The 20,071-nt window shown below is 44.0% G+C and overlaps 1 protein-coding gene across 1 annotated transcript; it reads left to right on the top strand.

The window, feature by feature from the left end:
* Positions 1 to 12,359: 12,359 nt before the first annotated feature.
* LOC308673387 (uncharacterized protein) lies at positions 12,360 to 14,790 on the top strand (the record flags this gene model as incomplete). The annotated part of the gene is made up of 3 exons (XM_081337011.1): positions 12,360 to 12,558; positions 12,673 to 12,855; positions 14,710 to 14,790. The coding sequence occupies exons 1-3, from the start codon at positions 12,406 to 12,408 to the stop codon at positions 14,788 to 14,790; spliced, it is 417 nt and encodes a 138-aa protein (XP_081193137.1). The 5' UTR covers positions 12,360 to 12,405.
* Between the last annotated feature and the right edge of the window lie 5,281 nt (positions 14,791 to 20,071).

Here is a 20,071-nt window from a genome sequence, read left to right on the forward strand (position 1 = left end):
TTTCTCTTCATTTATTTATTATATATATATATATATAAATTAGATTTTTAGATTTATATAAAATGGATCTAAAATTCTCACTCTCTTTTGTGTTGAAGCAAACTGTCAAATTTTACATTTTTAAATTTTCTCTTGACTGTTCCCAATCGTAAATAAGTTAAAATGCTTTAAAATGGCTGCAGCCGAAATAAAAGAAATGATTGCACTTGGTAAAAAAATCATGCTGGGCCAAAAACTGTCTTACCTCTAAGAAAGAGAGGGTGGCTTTTTTTTTATCTCGTTCCCAGGATGCTTGGGAATTTCCTTTGAATTTCTTTTGACAGGTGGTTTTTTTTGTTGTTGTTAATACTGTAAAGGATGATGAGAATTTATTATATTTATGTTCAATCTTTTATCTAAAAAGGTAATCTTTTATCTAATCTTTTATCTAAAAAGGTAATCTTTTATCATGGCAATTAAACCAAAGTTTGTTAATCGGAGACTTTTTGTTACTCATTCAAGTAACTTCATCAGTCAAAATAAAAAATTAGTTAGCCAGAGACTAGAGTAAAAATTAAAACATCAAAATAACACATAACAAGGCGTATTAATGTACAACAATTAATGTTGGGATTATCAATGGATGCGTAAAGTCTACTTAACTTTACATACAGTGTAGGAGAATTTAGCCACATTTATCTCCTGATGGATACCAATGAACGTTTGTTTGTTTGTCCTGAAGTTCTCACAGATCCTTCTCAGTTATTACAGAGTTTCTAGAACAGAATTTGAAAAACTCACGAGGTAGTAACTTCCTTCCCACAATGTACTGGTGACGTCTAACTTTGATTATTTTTGGGGGGTGGGGGGTGGGTAGGAGAAAAGTGGGACTGTGTGTTTATATGTTTTAGGAGGTTAGTGTGTTTTGTAAACCCAGCCCAGTTCAGTATATCTTGCAAAGCCAGCATGCTCGCTGGCTGGGAATTCTGGGGGTTGAAGTCCACATGTCTTAAACTTGGCAAGTTTGGGAAAAAAAACTACTGTAGTTACAGCATCTCCTTTTTGAACCTGACAGTTTCCAGATGATTATTTCCCAGTCCAAAGACCACATGGCTGGAGACAAGGAAGACTTCTCTGAAGGACATTACATTGGCACGTTTAGTTTGGGTTGAGGAAAAACTGACAGCAATTGCTGCTCTTCATGATAATCCTAGACCAGAGGTAGGCCACCTTGGCTCTTTTATGACTTGTGGACTTCAACTTCCAGAATTCCAGAGTCAGCATGGTTCAGCTTGGAAACCTCTCCCTTTCCCCTCAGCATGGCTGGCTCAGGAATTCTGGGAGTTGAAGTCCACGAGTCATAAAAGAGCCAAGGTTGCCTACCCCTGTCCTAGATGATCTATGAACTTTCCTGCTAGATTTTCCTTGTACAGTTGCAATACCAATAAAGGAGAATAGCTGTAGCTCAGTGTTAAGGAATTTGTTGTGCAGAGGTCTCCTTGTGCTACCAAAGAGTTGCACAGACAAGGAAGGGTACTGAGAGCAGTAAGAGTCACACACAGGAGTACACTGAGTTGTTAAAAGAAAAAGTATTTTACTTTAAGGTGGTGTAAAAACACAAATGCACAGTCAAAAATAAACAGTCCAAGTAGCAATCCAAATACAAAGTCTTCTTACCGGTCCAGAGGTCAATACACAGTTCAGGTTTACAACAGTAGTAAACCAACAACAGAGCAAAAACAGTAATAGTAGAGATCAGTGAATTCAGAGAGAGAGAGAAGCTACGTTCCTAGCTTCCTCTTATGGCCATGAGAACACTTACACACCCATTGGCCAATTAACAACTTAAAGACATAGCATTATGGTTAATATATTTTCAACCCAACATTGTAGGCTAACACCATATGCCTAACATTCTCCCCTTTGGGTAGAATAATATATAACTCTTACAATCTTATGCACATTCTTTCACAATTAGCATTGTGTTTCACAGCACTTTGTACCTTCGTAAAATGGTCTGCAATATTTACATCAGATGAACAATACTCTAGCTGTATTAATTTATCTTTGACACATTGTCTGACATTTAAATAACGAAGATCAGTATGTTTAGATCTTGTTCTTACTGCAGCATTATTAGCCATCTTTATCGCAGCTTGATTGTCCTCATATACAATGAATGGATCATTTACATTTAAACCCATATCTAACAATAATTGTTTGTACACTAGCAGTTCTGTACATAACACTGATAAACATGAAAATTCAGCCTCCATTGTAGATAGGCTTATGTGCTTTTGTCTAATGGACTTCCATCCAATCAAAGAATCTCCCAACATTATAGCCAACCCTGAGGTAGATTTACGAGTGTTTGAATCAGAGGCAAAACTCGCATCTGCATATGCTGTAAGGATTAACTCACGATTTGGCTCTAAATATAACGAGTAGTGAATAGTTTGCTTCAAATACCTTAATACTCGTTTTGCTGATTGCCAGTGTCTAACAGTTGGATTATTGTTGTACCTAGCTAATTGGTTTACACAGTAAGAAATATCAGGTCTAGTCCAATTACTAAGATACATAAGACTTCCTATCAAAGATTGGTACATAGTCTTATCAAATACAGGACTCTCAACATTAGTGTCCTTAAAATCCATAGCCATCAGAGTTTTTGCTGGTTTACACATTTCCATATTGTATCTCTTTAATAACTGAGATATTTTACTGGCTTGCGACACCTTAAAACCCCTATTCGTTTTCACAATATCTAACCCCAAATAGTGGCTTATTTCCCCAAGATTTCTGATTGTGAATTTATTTTCCAATCTTGAAATGATAGTTTGTGCTTCTAACTCAGTTTTTGTTATTATTGCAATATCATCTGTGAATAATAAAATAAAAGATAATGCTCCGTTGTGTTCCCTTCTAAACAAACAAGGATCAGCATTACTGGCTACAAAACCTAATGCACTCAACTCATTAACTATACATTTATTCCACTCATAGCCTGATTGTTTCAATCCATAGAGGCTTTTCTTTAATTCCCAACAATCATGGTTTCTATCATTGGTCAATCCTGGTGGTATTCTTAAATAAATAGTATGTTGCAATGGAGCATGTAAATATGCAGTTTCAACATCTACATGGTTAACTATATATTGGTTTTTAGCTGCCCATACTAAAGCTGCTCTTAAAGTAGTTGCCCTCAGACTGGGTGCAAACACCTCGTCATAATCCTCAGTAGTTTGGGCAAAACCTTGTGCAACCAAACGTGCCTTATGGGTTATAGTTCCATCTACACCCTTCTTTAACTTATATATCCATTTACAACCTATAGCTTGCTCACCAGGTGGCAGTTTTGCTTTCTCATAGACCTTAAGATCCTGCAAAGACTTTAACTCCCTGTTCATTGCAGCTTTCCATGATGCCTGTTCCTTTTCAGGATACATCCTGATCTCATCATAGTTAGAAGGTACTGAACTAACTTGACATATTACACTTGCTTCATAGCGATCAGGTGGATGTCTGATGCGCGTTGAACGCCAAGGAATTACAGGGTTTTGAGTTTCTGACTCCTTTCCTTCCTCTGATTCATCTTTTATCTCCCCTATCTCCTCTTCATCTTTTATATCTACAGGAGATATATTATCATTACTAGTTACATTATCATGAGAGTCCTCAAACACTAGAGGATCAGTATTAACGGTTTCTTGCTCTAACCTATCCCAACCAACGTGCTCAAGGAATTTTGCACTAGAACTGTTATATACATTAGTTGTGCCCTGTTCCCAGAAACGATAGGATCTGTGGTTAGCTTCGTAACCTACGAAGTATAATTGCCTAGCCCTATGTTCGCCTTTACTCCTGAGTTGTGCAGGAATGTGGACCCAAGATGGGGTGCCAAACGTGTGCAGATAATCAAGGTTTGGTCTTCTACCATGCCATATTGTATATGGTATTTTACCAGTAGAAGTATTAACAACTATATTCAGAACATGGTTTGCACAGTTTGCTGCCTCCCCCCACAGTCTATCTGTTAAGCCAGAATCTCTTAACATGGTTCTCATCATGGCTTGTAACGTTTGCCCACGTCTCTCAACAAATGCATTATGTTGAGGCCTATAAGGGGCTGAACGTTTATGCTCAATGCCAGCTGATTCAAGCATATCAACAAAGCGCTTATTTGTAAATTCAGTGCCATTATCAGTAATTATGCACTGAACCTTTCTCTTTGTTTTTCTCTCCACGAACCTCAGCCAGTTTGCAAATTGTTGGAAAGTGTCTGCCTTTGACTTAAGCAGATAACAAAATCCATATCGAGAGTAGTGGTCCAATATACTTAAAATATAACATGACCCTCCTAAACTTGGTTTCATGGGTCCAATTAAATCAGCAAACACAACTTCCAAAGGTACAGTTGTTTTGAAGCTGTTTAACCTGTTTGCAGGAGTTACCTTACTCTTTTCCTGATTACAGGCATTGCAATTCAAATACTTACTACATGGCTTCAGTTTAATTCCCTCTACTAACTCAACTGTTTTACGTAGTGAGTTAAAGTTTACATGCCCTAACCGCCTATGCAATAAATGTATACATTCATCATGTGGCTTCTTGTTCTCACATATTGAGTTGGCTTTATCTGTACTAACCTGGTTACTTGTGAGAACAAATAAACCATCTTTCAAATTAGCAGTTACACAGGTTCCATTCCTCTCAATAGTGCATTGCTCCCCTCTGAATGTTACCACAAACCCAACTTTAACCAATTCCCTTACAGATAACAAGTTGAATCTTAGTTTAGGTATATATAACATAGGTAACTGTTCATCAATGCATGGACAATAGGAATTACCTTCACCAGAGGCCTTCATCCTCCAACCGTTTGCCAGTGAAACATATTGGTTGCTGTTTTTCATAGTAATAAATCTATTTTTCTCTTTAGTAATGCATTGTGAAGCCCCACTATCAAAAACCCACAATTCATTATTTCTGGATGTTGGTTCACCAGAAACAGCCAAACCAATGCCCTTCTTAGCCTTCCCACTGCTATTCATATTCTGTTTTTTACCCTTTCTACAGAATTTGGCTATATGCCCTCTAGCCCCACAAGAATAACATTTCTTGACGTTGTAATCAGTGGTAAATTGCTGCTCCTCTTGTGGCTGTGTCTCTGTCAGCTGGTCTCTGTTACGCCTCCTTCTGGACTGTTCCAGCAGTCTCCCAGTAATGTTAGTCAATGTCAGTTCCTCTCTGGTCAGGACTTCCAAAGAAGAAACATACCCATCATAACTCTCATCCAAAGATGACAGAGTAATGTAGACCTGATGCAACTCTGAAAAAATCAGCTCCTTTTCATGAAGCTCTTGAAAAGTTGCCTTCATGTAATTTAAATGGGTCAGCATATCTCCATTCTTCTGCAGACGAGCCCTAAACAGCTTACGTGTAAGGTGTATATGTGCACCCACACTGTCTCGAACATAAAGCCTTCGCAAAACGCCCCAACACCTAGCAGCAGACTCCTCACCACGAATATGGACAAGCTGCTGGTCGTTCAGTGATAGCCCAATAATGCAAAGAGCTTTCTCATTGTTTCGTTTAAAGTCGTCTATCTTCTTTGCATCGTCTTCATTATTTGCATCCCAAGCAGTAGTATCTGGTGGGTTATTTACAACAGTCCATAGTCCTTCCTTGCGCAAAAGCAAGCAGCATTTCGTGGACCAGGAAACATAGTTTGTCCCATCCAACTGGGTTATCCAGGAGATGCCTGACAACAGTTCTTGTGCCATTTTACACCAAATAGCTAACACAAACCCAGCTAGGATACTGTGTGTACTAACTCTCAGTACAGGCCTGGGCCCATAACCAGTGTTAAGGAATTTGTTGTGCAGAGGTCTCCTTGTGCTACCAAAGAGTTGCACAGACAAGGAAGGGTACTGAGAGCAGTAAGAGTCACACACAGGAGTACACTGAGTTGTTAAAAGAAAAAGTATTTTACTTTAAGGTGGTGTAAAAACACAAATGCACAGTCAAAAATAAACAGTCCAAGTAGCAATCCAAATACAAAGTCTTCTTACCGGTCCAGAGGTCAATACACAGTTCAGGTTTACAACAGTAGTAAACCAACAACAGAGCAAAAACAGTAATAGTAGAGATCAGTGAATTCAGAGAGAGAGAGAAGCTACGTTCCTAGCTTCCTCTTATGGCCATGAGAACACTTACACACCCATTGGCCAATTAACAACTTAAAGACATAGCATTATGGTTAATATATTTTCAACCCAACATTGTAGGCTAACACCATATGCCTAACACTCAGGATTGAAATGAGGGCTCCTTGATGCTCTCTGAGCTTGCTTGTTTTCTTGCAGATGTTACCCAAACTAGGTAACATCATCAGTGCTATGGCATCATCAGGTTGCACTGATGATGTTTACCTAATTTGGGTAATGAAACATTTGTGAGAAAACTACTAAGGGCAGAGAGCACCAAGGGCCCCACAGACCTCCTCCTCCTCCTCTTCCTCCTCCTCCTCACCCTTTTTAGCACTGATGATGTTAGCTGGCTGGATAATGACTCATCTGCAAAAAAACAAACAAACAACTGGGCTCAGTGACCACAGAAGAGTCCTCCTCCTCTTCCTCCTCTTCCTTCTCCTCCTCCTCCCTTCTAGCAGTGATGCTGTTGCCTATTTGGATAATGAAATGTCTGCAAGAAAACCTCCTCCTCCTCCTCCTCCTCCTCCTCCTCCTCCTTCTTCTCCTTCTCCTTCTCCTTCTTTTCTCCTCCTCCTCCTCCTCCTCCTCCTCCTCCTCCTCCCCCTCCCTTCTAGCACTGATGCTGTTGCCTATTTGGATAATGAAATGTCTGCAAGAAAACCTCCTCCTCCTCCTCCTCCTCCTCCTCCTCCTCCTCCTCCTTCTTCTTCTCCTTCTCCTTCTCCTTCTTTTCTCCTCCTCCTCCTCCTCCTCCTCCTCCTCCCCCTCCCTTCTAGCACTGATGATGTTGCCTATTTGGATAATGTAATGTCAGGGAGCACCAAGGACCCCATAGTCACAGTAGGAATTCTCTCTTATTTAATCATGAGGTAGCCAAGGGGTATATGTGATGGTCATTCCTTTCACTGGACAACCTTCTTCTTGGCAATCTGCAGCTTTCTTGGCTTCCAACAGCACCTCCTCTTTCCAGGAAGATGGAAAGTGATGAAATGTGAAGTGTCATGATTCAAACACCACCTCTTCAGTACCCGTGTGCAACGTGACACAAGTATGAAAGGAAAGAGCTTGCGTAACAACATCACAGTGCCCTTGATCATGGCATTACTGTGGTTAGGATCTTAATATACCCACAGGGCTTTTTTTTTACTACCGGTAGTAGAGCTATTGTCTTTGCTGAGGGAAAATCATACCTGTGAGAATTTCTTGGAGAATTTTTTTCTATCTGAGGGTTGAGGAAGAGGATTGGCTGTAGTGGCAAGGTGGAAGAGCTTTGTCATTTCATAAAACATAGACTCATAGGGCTGAAAGAGATCTCAGAGGCAGGAGACCTTATACCAGGGGTCTTCAAACTTGGCCCTTTTATGACTTGTGGATTCATGTGCCTGGCTGAGGAATTCTAGGAGTTGAAGTCCACAAATCATAAAAGGGCCATGTTTGAAGACCCCTGCCTTATACCATCCCATTCAAATAACTGTTCAGTCCATTCTTCAAAACCTCCAGTGACGGAGCACCCGTAACATCTGGAGGAAAGCCATTCCGCCGTTTAATTGGTTTCAATGTCACAACATTTCTCCTTAATTCTAGGTTGGATCTCTTTTTAATAAGTTTCCACCTATTGCTTCTTGTCTGCTTTCTTGTGCTTTGGAGAATAAGTCAGTCCCCTGTTCTCGATGACAGCCCCCCTCAAGTACTGGAAAACAGTTATCATGTCTCCCCTAATCCTTCTCTTTGAAAGGCTAGACATGCCTAAACTGTTCATCATACGATTTAATCTCCAGACCTCTTACCATCCCTGTTGCTCTTCTCTGCATGCTTTCCAGGATCTTGACATCTTTTTTATATCACAGTGACCAGAAATGGATGCGGTATTCCAGGTATGGCCTCATTAGTGCTGTAAAAAATGGTATTATTATTATTATTATTATTATTATTATTATTATTATTATTATTATTATTATTATTATTATTATTATTATTATTATTATTATCAAATCAACCTTTATTGTCAGAGTACAAGATGTGTACAATGAGATTAGCTGAGCCTCCCTTTGCGCACCCTCCCAACTCAATGAATCCTATTAACAAACACACAATTTTATTGCACCATGTGAACTTATTGCACAACGCACCGGACACACAAGTCTATCATACTATGTTGACATGAAGTTATTTTCTGTTAGACGTTTAGTGCCAGCCATTGGCAGTTCCCCAAAAAGGTCATCAGATGGAGGCAAAGAGGCTTCTTTGCTTCCACTGATGAGCCAAGGGTCCCAGACCCACAGCCCCATTGGCGAGAGAGTTTTATGGTCAGGGAGGGACCAAGACCCCCCATAAATACCTCTGCACGAGGGGCTGTTCTTTTTTCTAGTTCTACTTCTATTCTCCAGTTCTATCTCTACTCCTAACCTCTATTTTAGTCATGTAATGCTAGCTTGTTTTGTTTTATTTTATTTCTCTCTCACATGCAGGCATGAATGCTTTCATGCCAAGTATTTCTTTCTCTTTGATCTATCATGAATAAAACTAATATGATTGCATCTCTGCGTGATGCTTTTTGCTTGGAAGCTCCTTTAACGATTCACTCGTGAGAACACCTGACAAGTTGGTAGCAGAGAGGATGGTTTAAAGGAAAGCTTCCAAGCTTGCAGAAGATTTGAAACTGAAATGGATGGCCGCAGATCCCAGATTGTGACCAGGAGTCTTCAATCAAGATCAACAGCCCCAGTTCCTGAAGCAACCTCAGCTGCAGGTGAGAGCTCAAATGACCTTCATCCCGTCAGAGGATCCAGCAGAGCATCTGGGACCCCTTCACATGCCTCTTTACAACTGAACGCCACAGAGGAGAGCATAGAAGGTTTGCAGACTGTCCAAGGCTGCTCAGATGCTGCAGAGACGGACCTGGCTGAGACCAAACGCCGCGTGAGTAAACTGACTACACAGGAACGTGAAGAGCTGCTTAAAGAGATCTTTGCAATGCAAGGGAAAGGGGGGGCAGCCCAGGAAACAGCCCAGAAAGCCTCAGAACCCCTGGTGAGCCTTTCCCTATCGACCACGAGGCTTCCAAATATGGCGTACGCCACCCTTAGTGACCCCGGGACCCCAGGGCTTTTGGCGCGAACCCCCCTGCCCAGCTGTGAGCTACAGCTTCCGGGGGCAAGCGGAAACAAGATAGCTCCGCCCACATGGTCTGGAACAGGAAACAAGATGGCGGCCACCAGTAACCCCACACGGTCTAACAGAGACAAAGACTTTTTAAGCCTGGAAAGCCAGCAGTCCCTGGCATCCAACCAGAATAGCCAGCAGTCCCTGGCATACAGCAGAAATGACATGCAATTCCTGACATCCGACCAAGGCAGCATGCAAAATCCTGAGTTCTCCCCCCCACAAAGCCTAAAGTGCTATGATGACAATGAGGTCTGTCCAGCCAAAACTGTTACAACGGCTCTCCAGACAGCCATGCAAGCCTTGGCCAGCGCCTTAGAGGCCAGCAAGACAGCGGCGGCAGCATCAGGGGTGCCCAGCCCCCCCCAGGCCTCCTATTCTCTCCCCAGGGCCCAACTGCCGGGGCGGGGTCCAGCCTGCAGCCTCCCAACAATCAACCCCCGCAGCCTCCTACCTTCTCTTCAGGTCTTCATGAACAGCGATGGGCTTCTCAGGGCAAAACAGGCAATGATGAAAATCCATGTGCTTGCAGCAACGATGAAAATCCACGTGCTTGCAATTCTGAGAACAAAATGCTGGCTGGCAAATCTGGGCTCCGCCCCCCCCCAATGCCTCATGGGAAGAAGGGAGAAATCCTGAACAACGCCCTCCCCCGGATCACATGGTTTCCGGGCACGCCCATCTGGAGTTAATAAATAGTCAAGAAAGGATTCCCTCCTCGACCACTAGAGGGACCCCTTTCACTGTGGAAACCACTTTCCCTTTCCCATTCATGTCAATGGACACTTTAAAAATTTTTGAAAGTGGGTCTGATAAGGACTATATTCCGGCAGCCAATCTGCCAAATGATTTTAAAAAACTACAACTAGGAGGGGAGAATTATAGCAGTTGGAGTAAAGATATACAGCTATATCTCTTAAAGAATGGGACTCTACAAATGGTCCAGAAACCACCCCCTCCTCCATGGGGACGTCAAGAAGAGTGGCGACATTTGCAGGCTTATTCGACTCTACTCAGTTCTCTGGATAATAACCTGTTCTCCAGCATACCAGCGGGGCTCAGAGCTGATGAAGTGTGGCGCCTATTATACAATTTATTTAACAGCGATACCATTGGTTCCATCACCAGACTTACAACTGAGCTTTATTCAACCAGACTGAGGTTTGGTGCCAGCATGCCTGAACATCTTGCAAAATTAAAGGCACTCAGGTCAGAATTAATATCCAGAGGCTTTCCTGTAAATGATGTGAGCATGGTTGCGGTCATTTTCGCTTCCCTAGACAGGAGTTGGAGCAATTTCATTGTTTCACTCGAAGCGGTCAAGAGGGAAAACATAAATCTGTCCTACCTCACAGGAAGACTGATTGAAGAGGATAGAAGGAGAAGAGATGCCGGAGAATACGCCAGAGTCACTACTCAGCAAGCCAGAAAGGGGCGCCACAACTCAGAGCAAATTAATGCTCTGCTTAAGTGTTTCATCTGTGGCTCTGAGGAGCACCTCAAGAAAGACTGCCCCCATCAACATCAAGCCCCTAAACGTGGTCCCAATCAAGTAAGGGGCAAGGGGCAAGGAAGGGGGCGTGGCAGGGGCAAGGGAAATTCTCTGCATACTTGTTCCCTCACCCCCACAACAAAGGCTAATAGCTCCACTGACTTATGGTTACTGGACTCTGGAGCTTCTTCTCACATTACTAATATGAGTCAAGGTTTTAAAAGGTTAAAGAAAATTAACTCATCTGTCAAGGTTGCAAATGGAGATACTGCTCTAGTTGTTGGGGAGGGGTTTGTTTCTGTACCTGGGCTTGGGAAAGTTGAAGGTGTCTTACACGCCCCCTCCATAGCCAACAACCTATTAAGCATTACCAAATTGTGTGACGATGACAAAGTGGAAGTTTTATTTCGCAAGGGGGGAGGTCATGTCACCAGGGACCAGAAGGTCATTGGAAATATTACAATCATAAACGGCTTACCATATTTTTCTCCCAAGCCACCACAGCCTGCCCCAAGGCTTTCCAAGGACAGTGTGGGCAAGGAGCCTGAATCTCAGCAGGCACCTACAGCACCACTCAAAGCAACTAGAGCCAAGAGGGTGTCAATGGGAAAGCCGATTCACAATAAGTGCGTCCACCTCATGCACAGAAGGCTAGGACATGCAAGCTTCCCTGTAGTTAAAAAGATGGGAGAATTTGCTGAGGGAGTCCAGCTCAAGGACTGTGACGTGTTTCTGGACTGTGCCATTTGCAAGAAAACAAAGAGGAAGGCTGCACCTATCTCAAAGGTGTCATTACGTAAGTCTCTATATCCGTACCAACTAGTACATGTTGATTTGGTTGGGCCTTTCACACCATCCCTAGGAAAGAAAAAGTATTTTCTCACTGCCGTTGATGATTTTTCAAGATACGGCCACGTGTATACTCTCACAGAAAAATCTGAAGCCTTTGACGCCATAAAGTCACTGTACAACTTCGTAGAGACCCAGTACAAGACCAAGATCGCACAATTGCAGAGCGATCGCGGGGCTGAGTTCATGTCTCAGAAGTTCCAGGACTGGGTAAAGCGTAAGGGCATCCACCATTTTCTAACTGCACCGTTCACCCCTTTGCAGAATGGTGTAGCTGAGAAAAGGAATGGAATCCTGCAAACCATGATGCGTAGTCTGATTGCAGACGCGGGTGTCGCAGAATCATACTGGGGAGAGGCGGTCCATTATGCCAATTACACCTTAAACCGCACCTGGAGCAGTGTTGTGAACCAGACCCCATATTTCCTGGTTCACGGTAGGAAACCAAATCTGGCACATTTGCGTGTTTTTGGTACCTATGCATGGGTGCACATCCCCAAGCAGCTGCGGAAGAAGGGGAGATCTGTTTCCCAGAGACTAAGGTTCTTGGGCTATGCTCCTGGCTCCAAGGCCTATCGTTTCCTGGGAGAAGGGGGCAGACCTGTGACTTCCCAATCTGCCTCTTTCGAAGAGGATTCCAATTGGACCCAGATCCACTCAAATGATCTGAGCCCATATGCCAACCGACCCAGCAGAGGCACACCGACCATGACATCACCTGAGACGACCACATACCCTGCCACCGACGAAAGTGAGGAACAAGACGAAGATGCGTCCAGTCCCATGGAGGAAGACACGCCGTCTTCACCCCCAGCGACACCTCAGAGACCCGCGGAAGAAAAGAGCGGTGAGTGGCAGAAGGTAAGGAGGTCAAAGCGGTCCAACAAAGGGGTCCCGCCAAAGAGAATTGACATTGGCCACATCGCGTCTGTCAACAGCGTTGTGGTCACCCCAAAATCCTTCTCTGACATCTAGGAGCTGCCCATCGAGGAGCAGGAGAGATGGCAGCTCGCGATGGAGAAGGAAATGCAGAGCTTAAAACAACTCAAGGTCTTCACCCCCCAGCAACCTCCAAAGGAGAGGAAAGTCATTGGCACAAGATGGGTTTACAAGGCCAAACCACTTGCCAATGGCCTCTACCTATACAAGGCCCGTTTGGTAGCCCAGGGCTTCGCTCAGCGTTATATGGAGGACTACTCGGAGACTTACTCTCCAACCGTCCGGGCAGAGAGCGTCAAGGCCGCCCTCGTGACTGCAGCCGCTCTGGGAGAAGAAGTCTTCCAATTCGACATCCAGACGGCTTACCTCCACGCCAACCTGGACCGGCAGATCTACGTGAGAGCTCCTCCTGGCTACCAGCAAGAAGGGGGAAATACATGGTTGCTTCACAAAGGGTTATATGGTCTTAAGCAGTCAGGGAAATTATGGTATGACTGTCTTAGAAAGAGTTTAGAACGAGTTGGTTTCTCAGAATCTCATGCAGATCAATGTGTTTTCACACGCAATTCCAAGGGAACCACAGAACGGGTGTTAGTTTATGTGGACGACCTATTATATGTAGGGCCTAACAAGGAAAGGTGTGATGAATTTGCCAAGGCCCTGGAAGAAAAGTTTACTCTGAAGTCTTTGGGGCGGGTTGACAAGTACTTGGGTGTGCATATTTTGGCCACTAAGGGGGGGGTTCGCTCTATCTCAAAAAGAAAAGATAGAGGAATTACTGGCCAAATGCAAAATGACAGAATCTAATCCTACGCATAGCCCAATGCAAACCGATTTTTACAACCACACCCATAAGGACGGTCCTGAGTTCACAGATAACACGCTTTACAGATGTGTGATTGGCTCCTTGCTATACATCAGCAATTGGAGCAGACCTGACATAGCTTTAGCTGTGAATCTATTGTCCAGGCACGTGGAACACCCAAAGGAATTCCACTGGACTGCTGTTAAAAGGGTGCTTAGATACCTAAAGGGCACAGCTGATGCTCTCCTTATGCTAGAACCAGAGAAGGGGAAGACGGCCCAGCTCTCTGCTTACTCAGACGCAGACTGGGCTGGCAACACCAAAACTAGACGGAGCACTTCTGGTTTCCTCATATTGCTAAATGGCTGCCCAATACATTGGCATGTTAGGCAGCAAAAATTTATTTCTTGCTCCACGGCCGAGGCTGAATTTGCCAGCCTGTCAGACACGGCCAATGATTTGACTTGGTTCAATGAGCTGATAACAAGCATCTGGGCATCTCCCCCTCTGACCATCCAAATTCTAGAGGACAACACTGCCGCAATTGCAATCTCGGAGGCTTATGCAGTAGGCTCCAGATCTCGCCACATAGACATACGCTATAAATATGTCAGGCAGCTTGCGAAAGAGGGTTTTATACATGTTGAGCACTGTAACACAGCTGACCAGATAGCTGATCTGTTCACCAAACCTGTTCCCATTGACCGGCACAACCTTCTGTGTAAGCGTTTGTGTTTGGCCTTCTGAATGTTTTTATGCATGTCTATGACACCTGCTCACCCCTCACATACATTCACTGGTCCCTGTCATTGGCTGGCAAGAAGGGGAATTGTTAGACGTTTAGTGCCAGCCATTGGCAGTTCCCCAAAAAGGTCATCAGATGGAGGCAAAGAGGCTTCTTTGCTTCCACTGATGAGCCAAGGGTCCCAGACCCACAGCCCCATTGGCGAGAGAGTTTTATGGTCAGGGAGGGACCAAGACCCCCCATAAATACCTCTGCACGAGGGGCTGTTCTTTTTTCTAGTTCTACTTCTATTCTCCAGTTCTATCTCTACTCCTAACCTCTATTTTAGTCATGTAATGCTAGCTTGTTTTGTTTTATTTTATTTCTCTCTCACATGCAGGCATGAATGCTTTCATGCCAAGTATTTCTTTCTCTTTGATCTATCATGAATAAAACTAATATGATTGCATCTCTGCGTGATGCTTTTTGCTTGGAAGCTCCTTTAACGATTCACTCGTGAGAACACCTCACATTTTCCATGCAGGAATCTGACAGGCCATGTGTAGAAACTGTTCTTCAGTCTGTTGATGCAGCTGGCTATACTTCTATATCTCCTACTCGATAGTAGGAGAGTGAAGAAGTGCTGACTAGGGTGTGAGTCGTCTCTGAGGATTTTCCTCACTCTTCTAAGGCAGCGGGGCCTAGCGATGTCATCTACTGGTATCAGGGGACAGCCCACAATATTTTGTGCTGTGCTCACCACCCTCTGTAGTGTGTTTGGATCCGTGGCTGTCAAGCCAGCATACCACACCATAATGCAATGTGAGAGGATCAAGATGCTTAGTGACATATTTTAGATTTCTCCAAACAGTCAAGGTCAGATCTTGCAGTCTCTTGACCATAGCTGGGGCCATGAGGTCACGGTGCCAGGTTTTGATAAAAAAAACTGCAAGGTTGTTGTTGTTTGTGGGAGGTTTCTGTACAGGACCTAGCCCAGGGCACTTGTGAAATGGGCCACCCTTGACCCTGAGTGCTCTCTGCAGTTGGAGGTGCTTTTGACAGCTTGTAACAAATTTGGCCTAATGAAAAGGAAGGACTCACTGGAGAAGAGCCTAATGCTGGGAAAAGTTGAGGGCAAGAGAAGAAGGGGACGACAGAGAATGAGGTGGCTGGATGGAGTCCCTGAAGCAGTAGACGTGAGCTTAAATGGATTCCAGAAGATGGTAGAGGACAGGAAGGCCTGGAGGAACGTTGTCCATGGGGTTGCGATGGGTCGGACACGACTTTGCAACTAACAACAACAATTAACAAATATGGGCATCATCTTGGTTGGCATGTATGATTTTTAAGTTATGCTTTTGATTCTGCTTGCTCGAGCTAATAATAAAGCTTAAAATGCCTGGAGCACTCATTATCTCTGGATCCAAAAGCTGCCGTTGCCTGAGCACTGAGCACTGCCCTGATTATTTGGCAAAACACCGGCACGGCCCACAAAACGGTGGAGAATTTTGAAATGCTGCTTGTGGCCACGTACAAAATCAGCAGCCATTTCTGATCAAAGAAGATATCATTGCAAATCAGTTGGATATGCTGGACTGTGATCTACTTCTAGCTAGATGCCTTCTTTGAAGGTTGTGACCCAAATTGGAAAGAATGTCATCAGTGCACTTGAGGTATCAAGAAGCAGCGCAGCCTACCTCAGGGAGCTCACGGCCTTCCCCCCCCCACACCCAGGCCTTAAAAGCCAGAGGACCAGTTGGAAAGAAGAAAAGGCATTTTACACAGAGAGAGGAACGTTTGATTTTATGCCCCAGCAGATGTTTCTTAAGCAGTAACCAGCGTGTCAGATGGGCTAATCAGGTGCTTGTGCATCTCTCTGATTAGCATTCCATGGCACAATTCCTCAGCCAGTAAAATGCAGCAATCAACAGAAAAAGGTTAAGGGACAATTAGGATTGTATTATGATTACATCAAGCAGGATGTCTGAACTTTGATGCTGGGCACATAAAAAGGTAGCCTATTCAGGTATGGTCACCATGATAAAAAAGAGACGTTGAGACTCTGGAAAGAGTGGAGAAAAGAGCAACAAAGATGATTAGGGAGCTGCAGGCTAAATCATATCAAGAACAGTTGCGGGAATTAGGTAAGTCTAGTCTAGGGACGCGGTGGCTCAGTGGGTTAGGATGCTGAGCTTGTCGATCAGAAGGTCGGCAGTTTGACGGATCGAATCCCGAGTGCTGCGTAACAGAGTGAGCGCCTGTTACTCGTCCCAGCTTCTGCCAACCTAGCAGTTCGAAAGCACATAAAAATGCAAGTAGAAAAATAGGGACCACTACGGTGGGAAGGTAACAGCGTTCCATGTGCCTTTGGCGTCTAGTCATGCCGGCCACATGACCACGGAGACGTCCTCAGACAAGCGCTGGCTCTTCGGCTTTGAAACGGAGATGAGCACCGGCCCCTAGAGTTGGAAACGACTAGCACGCACGTGTGGGGGAACCTTTACCTTTACCTTTTAGTCTAGTGAAAAGAAGGACTAGCAGTCCCAAAGGTGCTTTTTCACGAGGCAACTGGACTTTGTTTTCCTTTGAAGACATTTCACTTCTCATCCGAGAAGCTTCTTCAGCACTGACATCTCCTTCCATTCCCCACCATTCAGTCAGAGCTGAAGAAGCTTCTCGGATGAGAAGAAAAACAAAGTCCAGTTGCCTTGTGAAAAAGCACCTTTGGGATAACTATGACCTGGAGGACTGAGAACCTCAATAGATATGATAGCAGTATTCCAATATCTAAGGAGCTGCCACAGAGAAGACGGAGACAAGTTTTTCTCCAAGCAATAGAAGGTAAGACAAGAAACAATGGATGGAAACTATCCAAGGAGAGAAGAAACCTAGAACTAAGGAGGAAATTCCTGGCAGAAAAAAATCATCAGTGGAATAGCTTGCCTACTGGAGTTATGGGTGTCCCATTGATGGAGGTGTGCAAGAAAAGATTGGACATCCATTTGTTCATGACAAGATAAGGTGCCCTGCCTTGGGCAGATTGTTTGGCTAGAAGACTCCTTTCAACCCTATGTTTCTATGGGCAGTTTCTGTGATGCTTTTGTATCATCCTTGGGATGCTAGTCTTGGGCACAGAACCAGATCTTTAGGACCTTAGGAGAGCAGGATGGGGCCCCCAAAATGGGACCCTTCTTGAGGCAATTCAGCTGGCATTCCCTGGCTGACAGAATTGGAACATGCCCATCCTGCTGGACAAGGTCAGCTGAATAGAAACAATGATTTCCTGCCCGTTGAGGATTCCCTGCCTATTTATGATATGCATAAACAGCCTGGATAAGGGCTGTGGTGGCGCGGTGATTAGAATGCAGTATTGCAGGCTAATTCTGCCGACTGCCAGCAGTTCGATCCTGATGAGCTGAAGGTTGACTCGGCCTTCCATCCTTTCGAAGTCGGTAAAATCAGGACCCAGATTGTTGTGGGGCAAAGAGGCTGACTCTGTAAACCACTTAGGAGAGGGCTGTAAAGCCCTGTGAAGCGGTATATAAGTCTAAGTGCTACTGCTATTGCTGTGAGTGAACCAGGTCAATGTCGTTGTAACCAACTTGAAGTGCTGGTTGCTTTTCCCAGCAGTGATGCTTTGCTGGCAGCCATGCAAACTCTTCTTATTCTCCCAGGGAAGCTGCTGTACCTTGCTACGTACGTGCAAGCAGAAGGGCTGGATTAAGCCATTAATAAATCAGAGGTGAAGAGAGCAATCTTGTTGAATGTAATGTATGCTAATGAAGTGACCTGGCTAATGGGGCCCATTCTGATAGTCCGCCCGTTGCGTCAATTATACAGCCTCAATTATGGCCCTGTTTTTGTATTGCACGACTGCGAAATGAGAGCCTTAATAGAGATGTTTCACCCAGTAAAATGCCTGATTAGGTTAGGAAAGCTGAAAGTCAGGCAGAAAAGTGGAGTGAAGCTGGAGGGGGGTGGGCAGGGGGGGTGGGCAGGGAGAGGGAAACCCAGAGGAGTGAAAAGATGGAGGAGAGATTTTATAGCAGGATTTAATGAGGCAAAAGACCCCCATTTGCATGCAGGCGGCACCAAAGTCAGCCTGGCACTTTGTCAAATATTTTTCTGGCGCTGCGAAAAAAAAACCGGCTTCCATTTTACAGGCAGTCCTCGACTTACAAGCACTCGTTTACTGGCCATTTGAACAGCACCGAAGAAACTGACTTATGGCCAGTTCTCACATTTACGACCGTTGCAGCATGTCCACGGTCACAACATTAAATTCCAGATGCTTGGCAACGGACTCATATTTATGACGGTTGCAGCGTCCCAGAGTCAAGTGATCCTTTTTTGCGACCTTCTGACAAGCAGAGTCCATGGGGGGGGCGGCGGCGGCGGATTCACTTAATAACCGTCTACTAACTAAACCACTGCAGTGATTCACTTAACAACTATGGCAAGAAAGGTCATAAACTGGGGCAAAACTCACTTAACTGTCCCGCTTAGCAATGGAAACTTTGAGCTCAACTGTGGCCGTACGTCGAGGACTGCCTGTGTTGCAGAGTGGAGTAAACAACCGCGGCATCCTAAATTGTCAAACGCTGGTGGGATTTTGTGCTCGAGATGGAAAAAAATATAGGAAACGCTTGACTTTGGCTTTCGCTAATTAAATAAGTTGGTGGAAGCAGATATGGCTAGTACATATTAAATACGTAAAAGTCAAAAATAGAGTCTGACCTTTTATTCTGTAGCACTAGAGAAAGTCAGAAGTCAGTGATTTCCTTTTTTTTCTCTTTATCCTACCCTTCTCTCTCTCCCCCTTTCCTTTCCCACTATTTTTGTTTTCATTTTCAATTACATTTTCAATTTTTAGGAGTGTCATAAAATTATTTTTAAAAAAGCCGGGCGGACTCAAAAAAAATATTTGTTGGTTTCTTCACTTGGGCAAAATGCACATCTCTTCATTGTGTTTATTGCGGACTATTCCAATATTAAGACTGTGAGTGTGATCAGGTAGGATTTAAGCACCTGTCAAATTTCCCTGTTGCTTTTTTCCTTGATTTGTAACCTTCTTTTCTGTTTTTACAAACCTGAAGCTAGCATCCGATTTGGCTTTGTCTCCAAGCACACATGGACATCTATACGTTGGCCGATATTTTGCTTATAGCAATCGATTGTGTGGATTGTTCTCTAGAATTGTCTTTATATAAAAAAGCCCATTTCAGCCACAGTGGCTCTGATGAATCTTTGACAATGATGAGTTATAGATAAGGAGTCCTTGGCGCTCTCTGAGCTTGGTTGTTTTCTTGCAGACCTTTAATTACCCAACTAGGTAACATCATCAGTGCTAGAAGGGAGTGGGATTTGTCTTCTCTTTATGTACAAATGGTTTTGTCTTGCCAATGTGGTTTTCTCTTTGCTAATTCCTTGATTCGGAAACTAATTAGGGAACTTTAGCTGAGGAGCCCTTGGTGCTCTCTGAGCTTGATTGCTTTCTTGCAGACGTATCATTACCCAACTAGGTAACATCATCAGTGCTCCATTAGGGCCTCATTGGGACACTGAAGATGTTATCCAGTTGGGTAATGTAATATCTACAGGCAACCAAGCAAGCACCAAGAACTCCAGCATTCAACCCTGAGCTGCAGAGATATTCTTCTACCATTTCAGAATCATGTTTGTCTTAGCTAAATAGTCCCCTTTTAAATCATTTTGTGGTTTATTTCCCGTAGAGAGATGAGGGAAGGAATATCTGCTTTGCCTCTTTTAACTTCTGTCTCCCACCCCAGGACCCAACACCAGGGTTTTCTTAGCAAGATTGTCACGCTCTCAAGTTAGCAAAGCTCTTTCTGTTCTTTCCGTTTCAATGTTTAGTTCTAAAACGTAATAAAACATAGCAGAGTTTC

This window comes from Vipera berus (genome assembly GCF_964194415.1).
Source record: "Vipera berus genome assembly, chromosome: 12".
NCBI lineage: Eukaryota > Metazoa > Chordata > Lepidosauria > Squamata > Viperidae > Vipera > Vipera berus.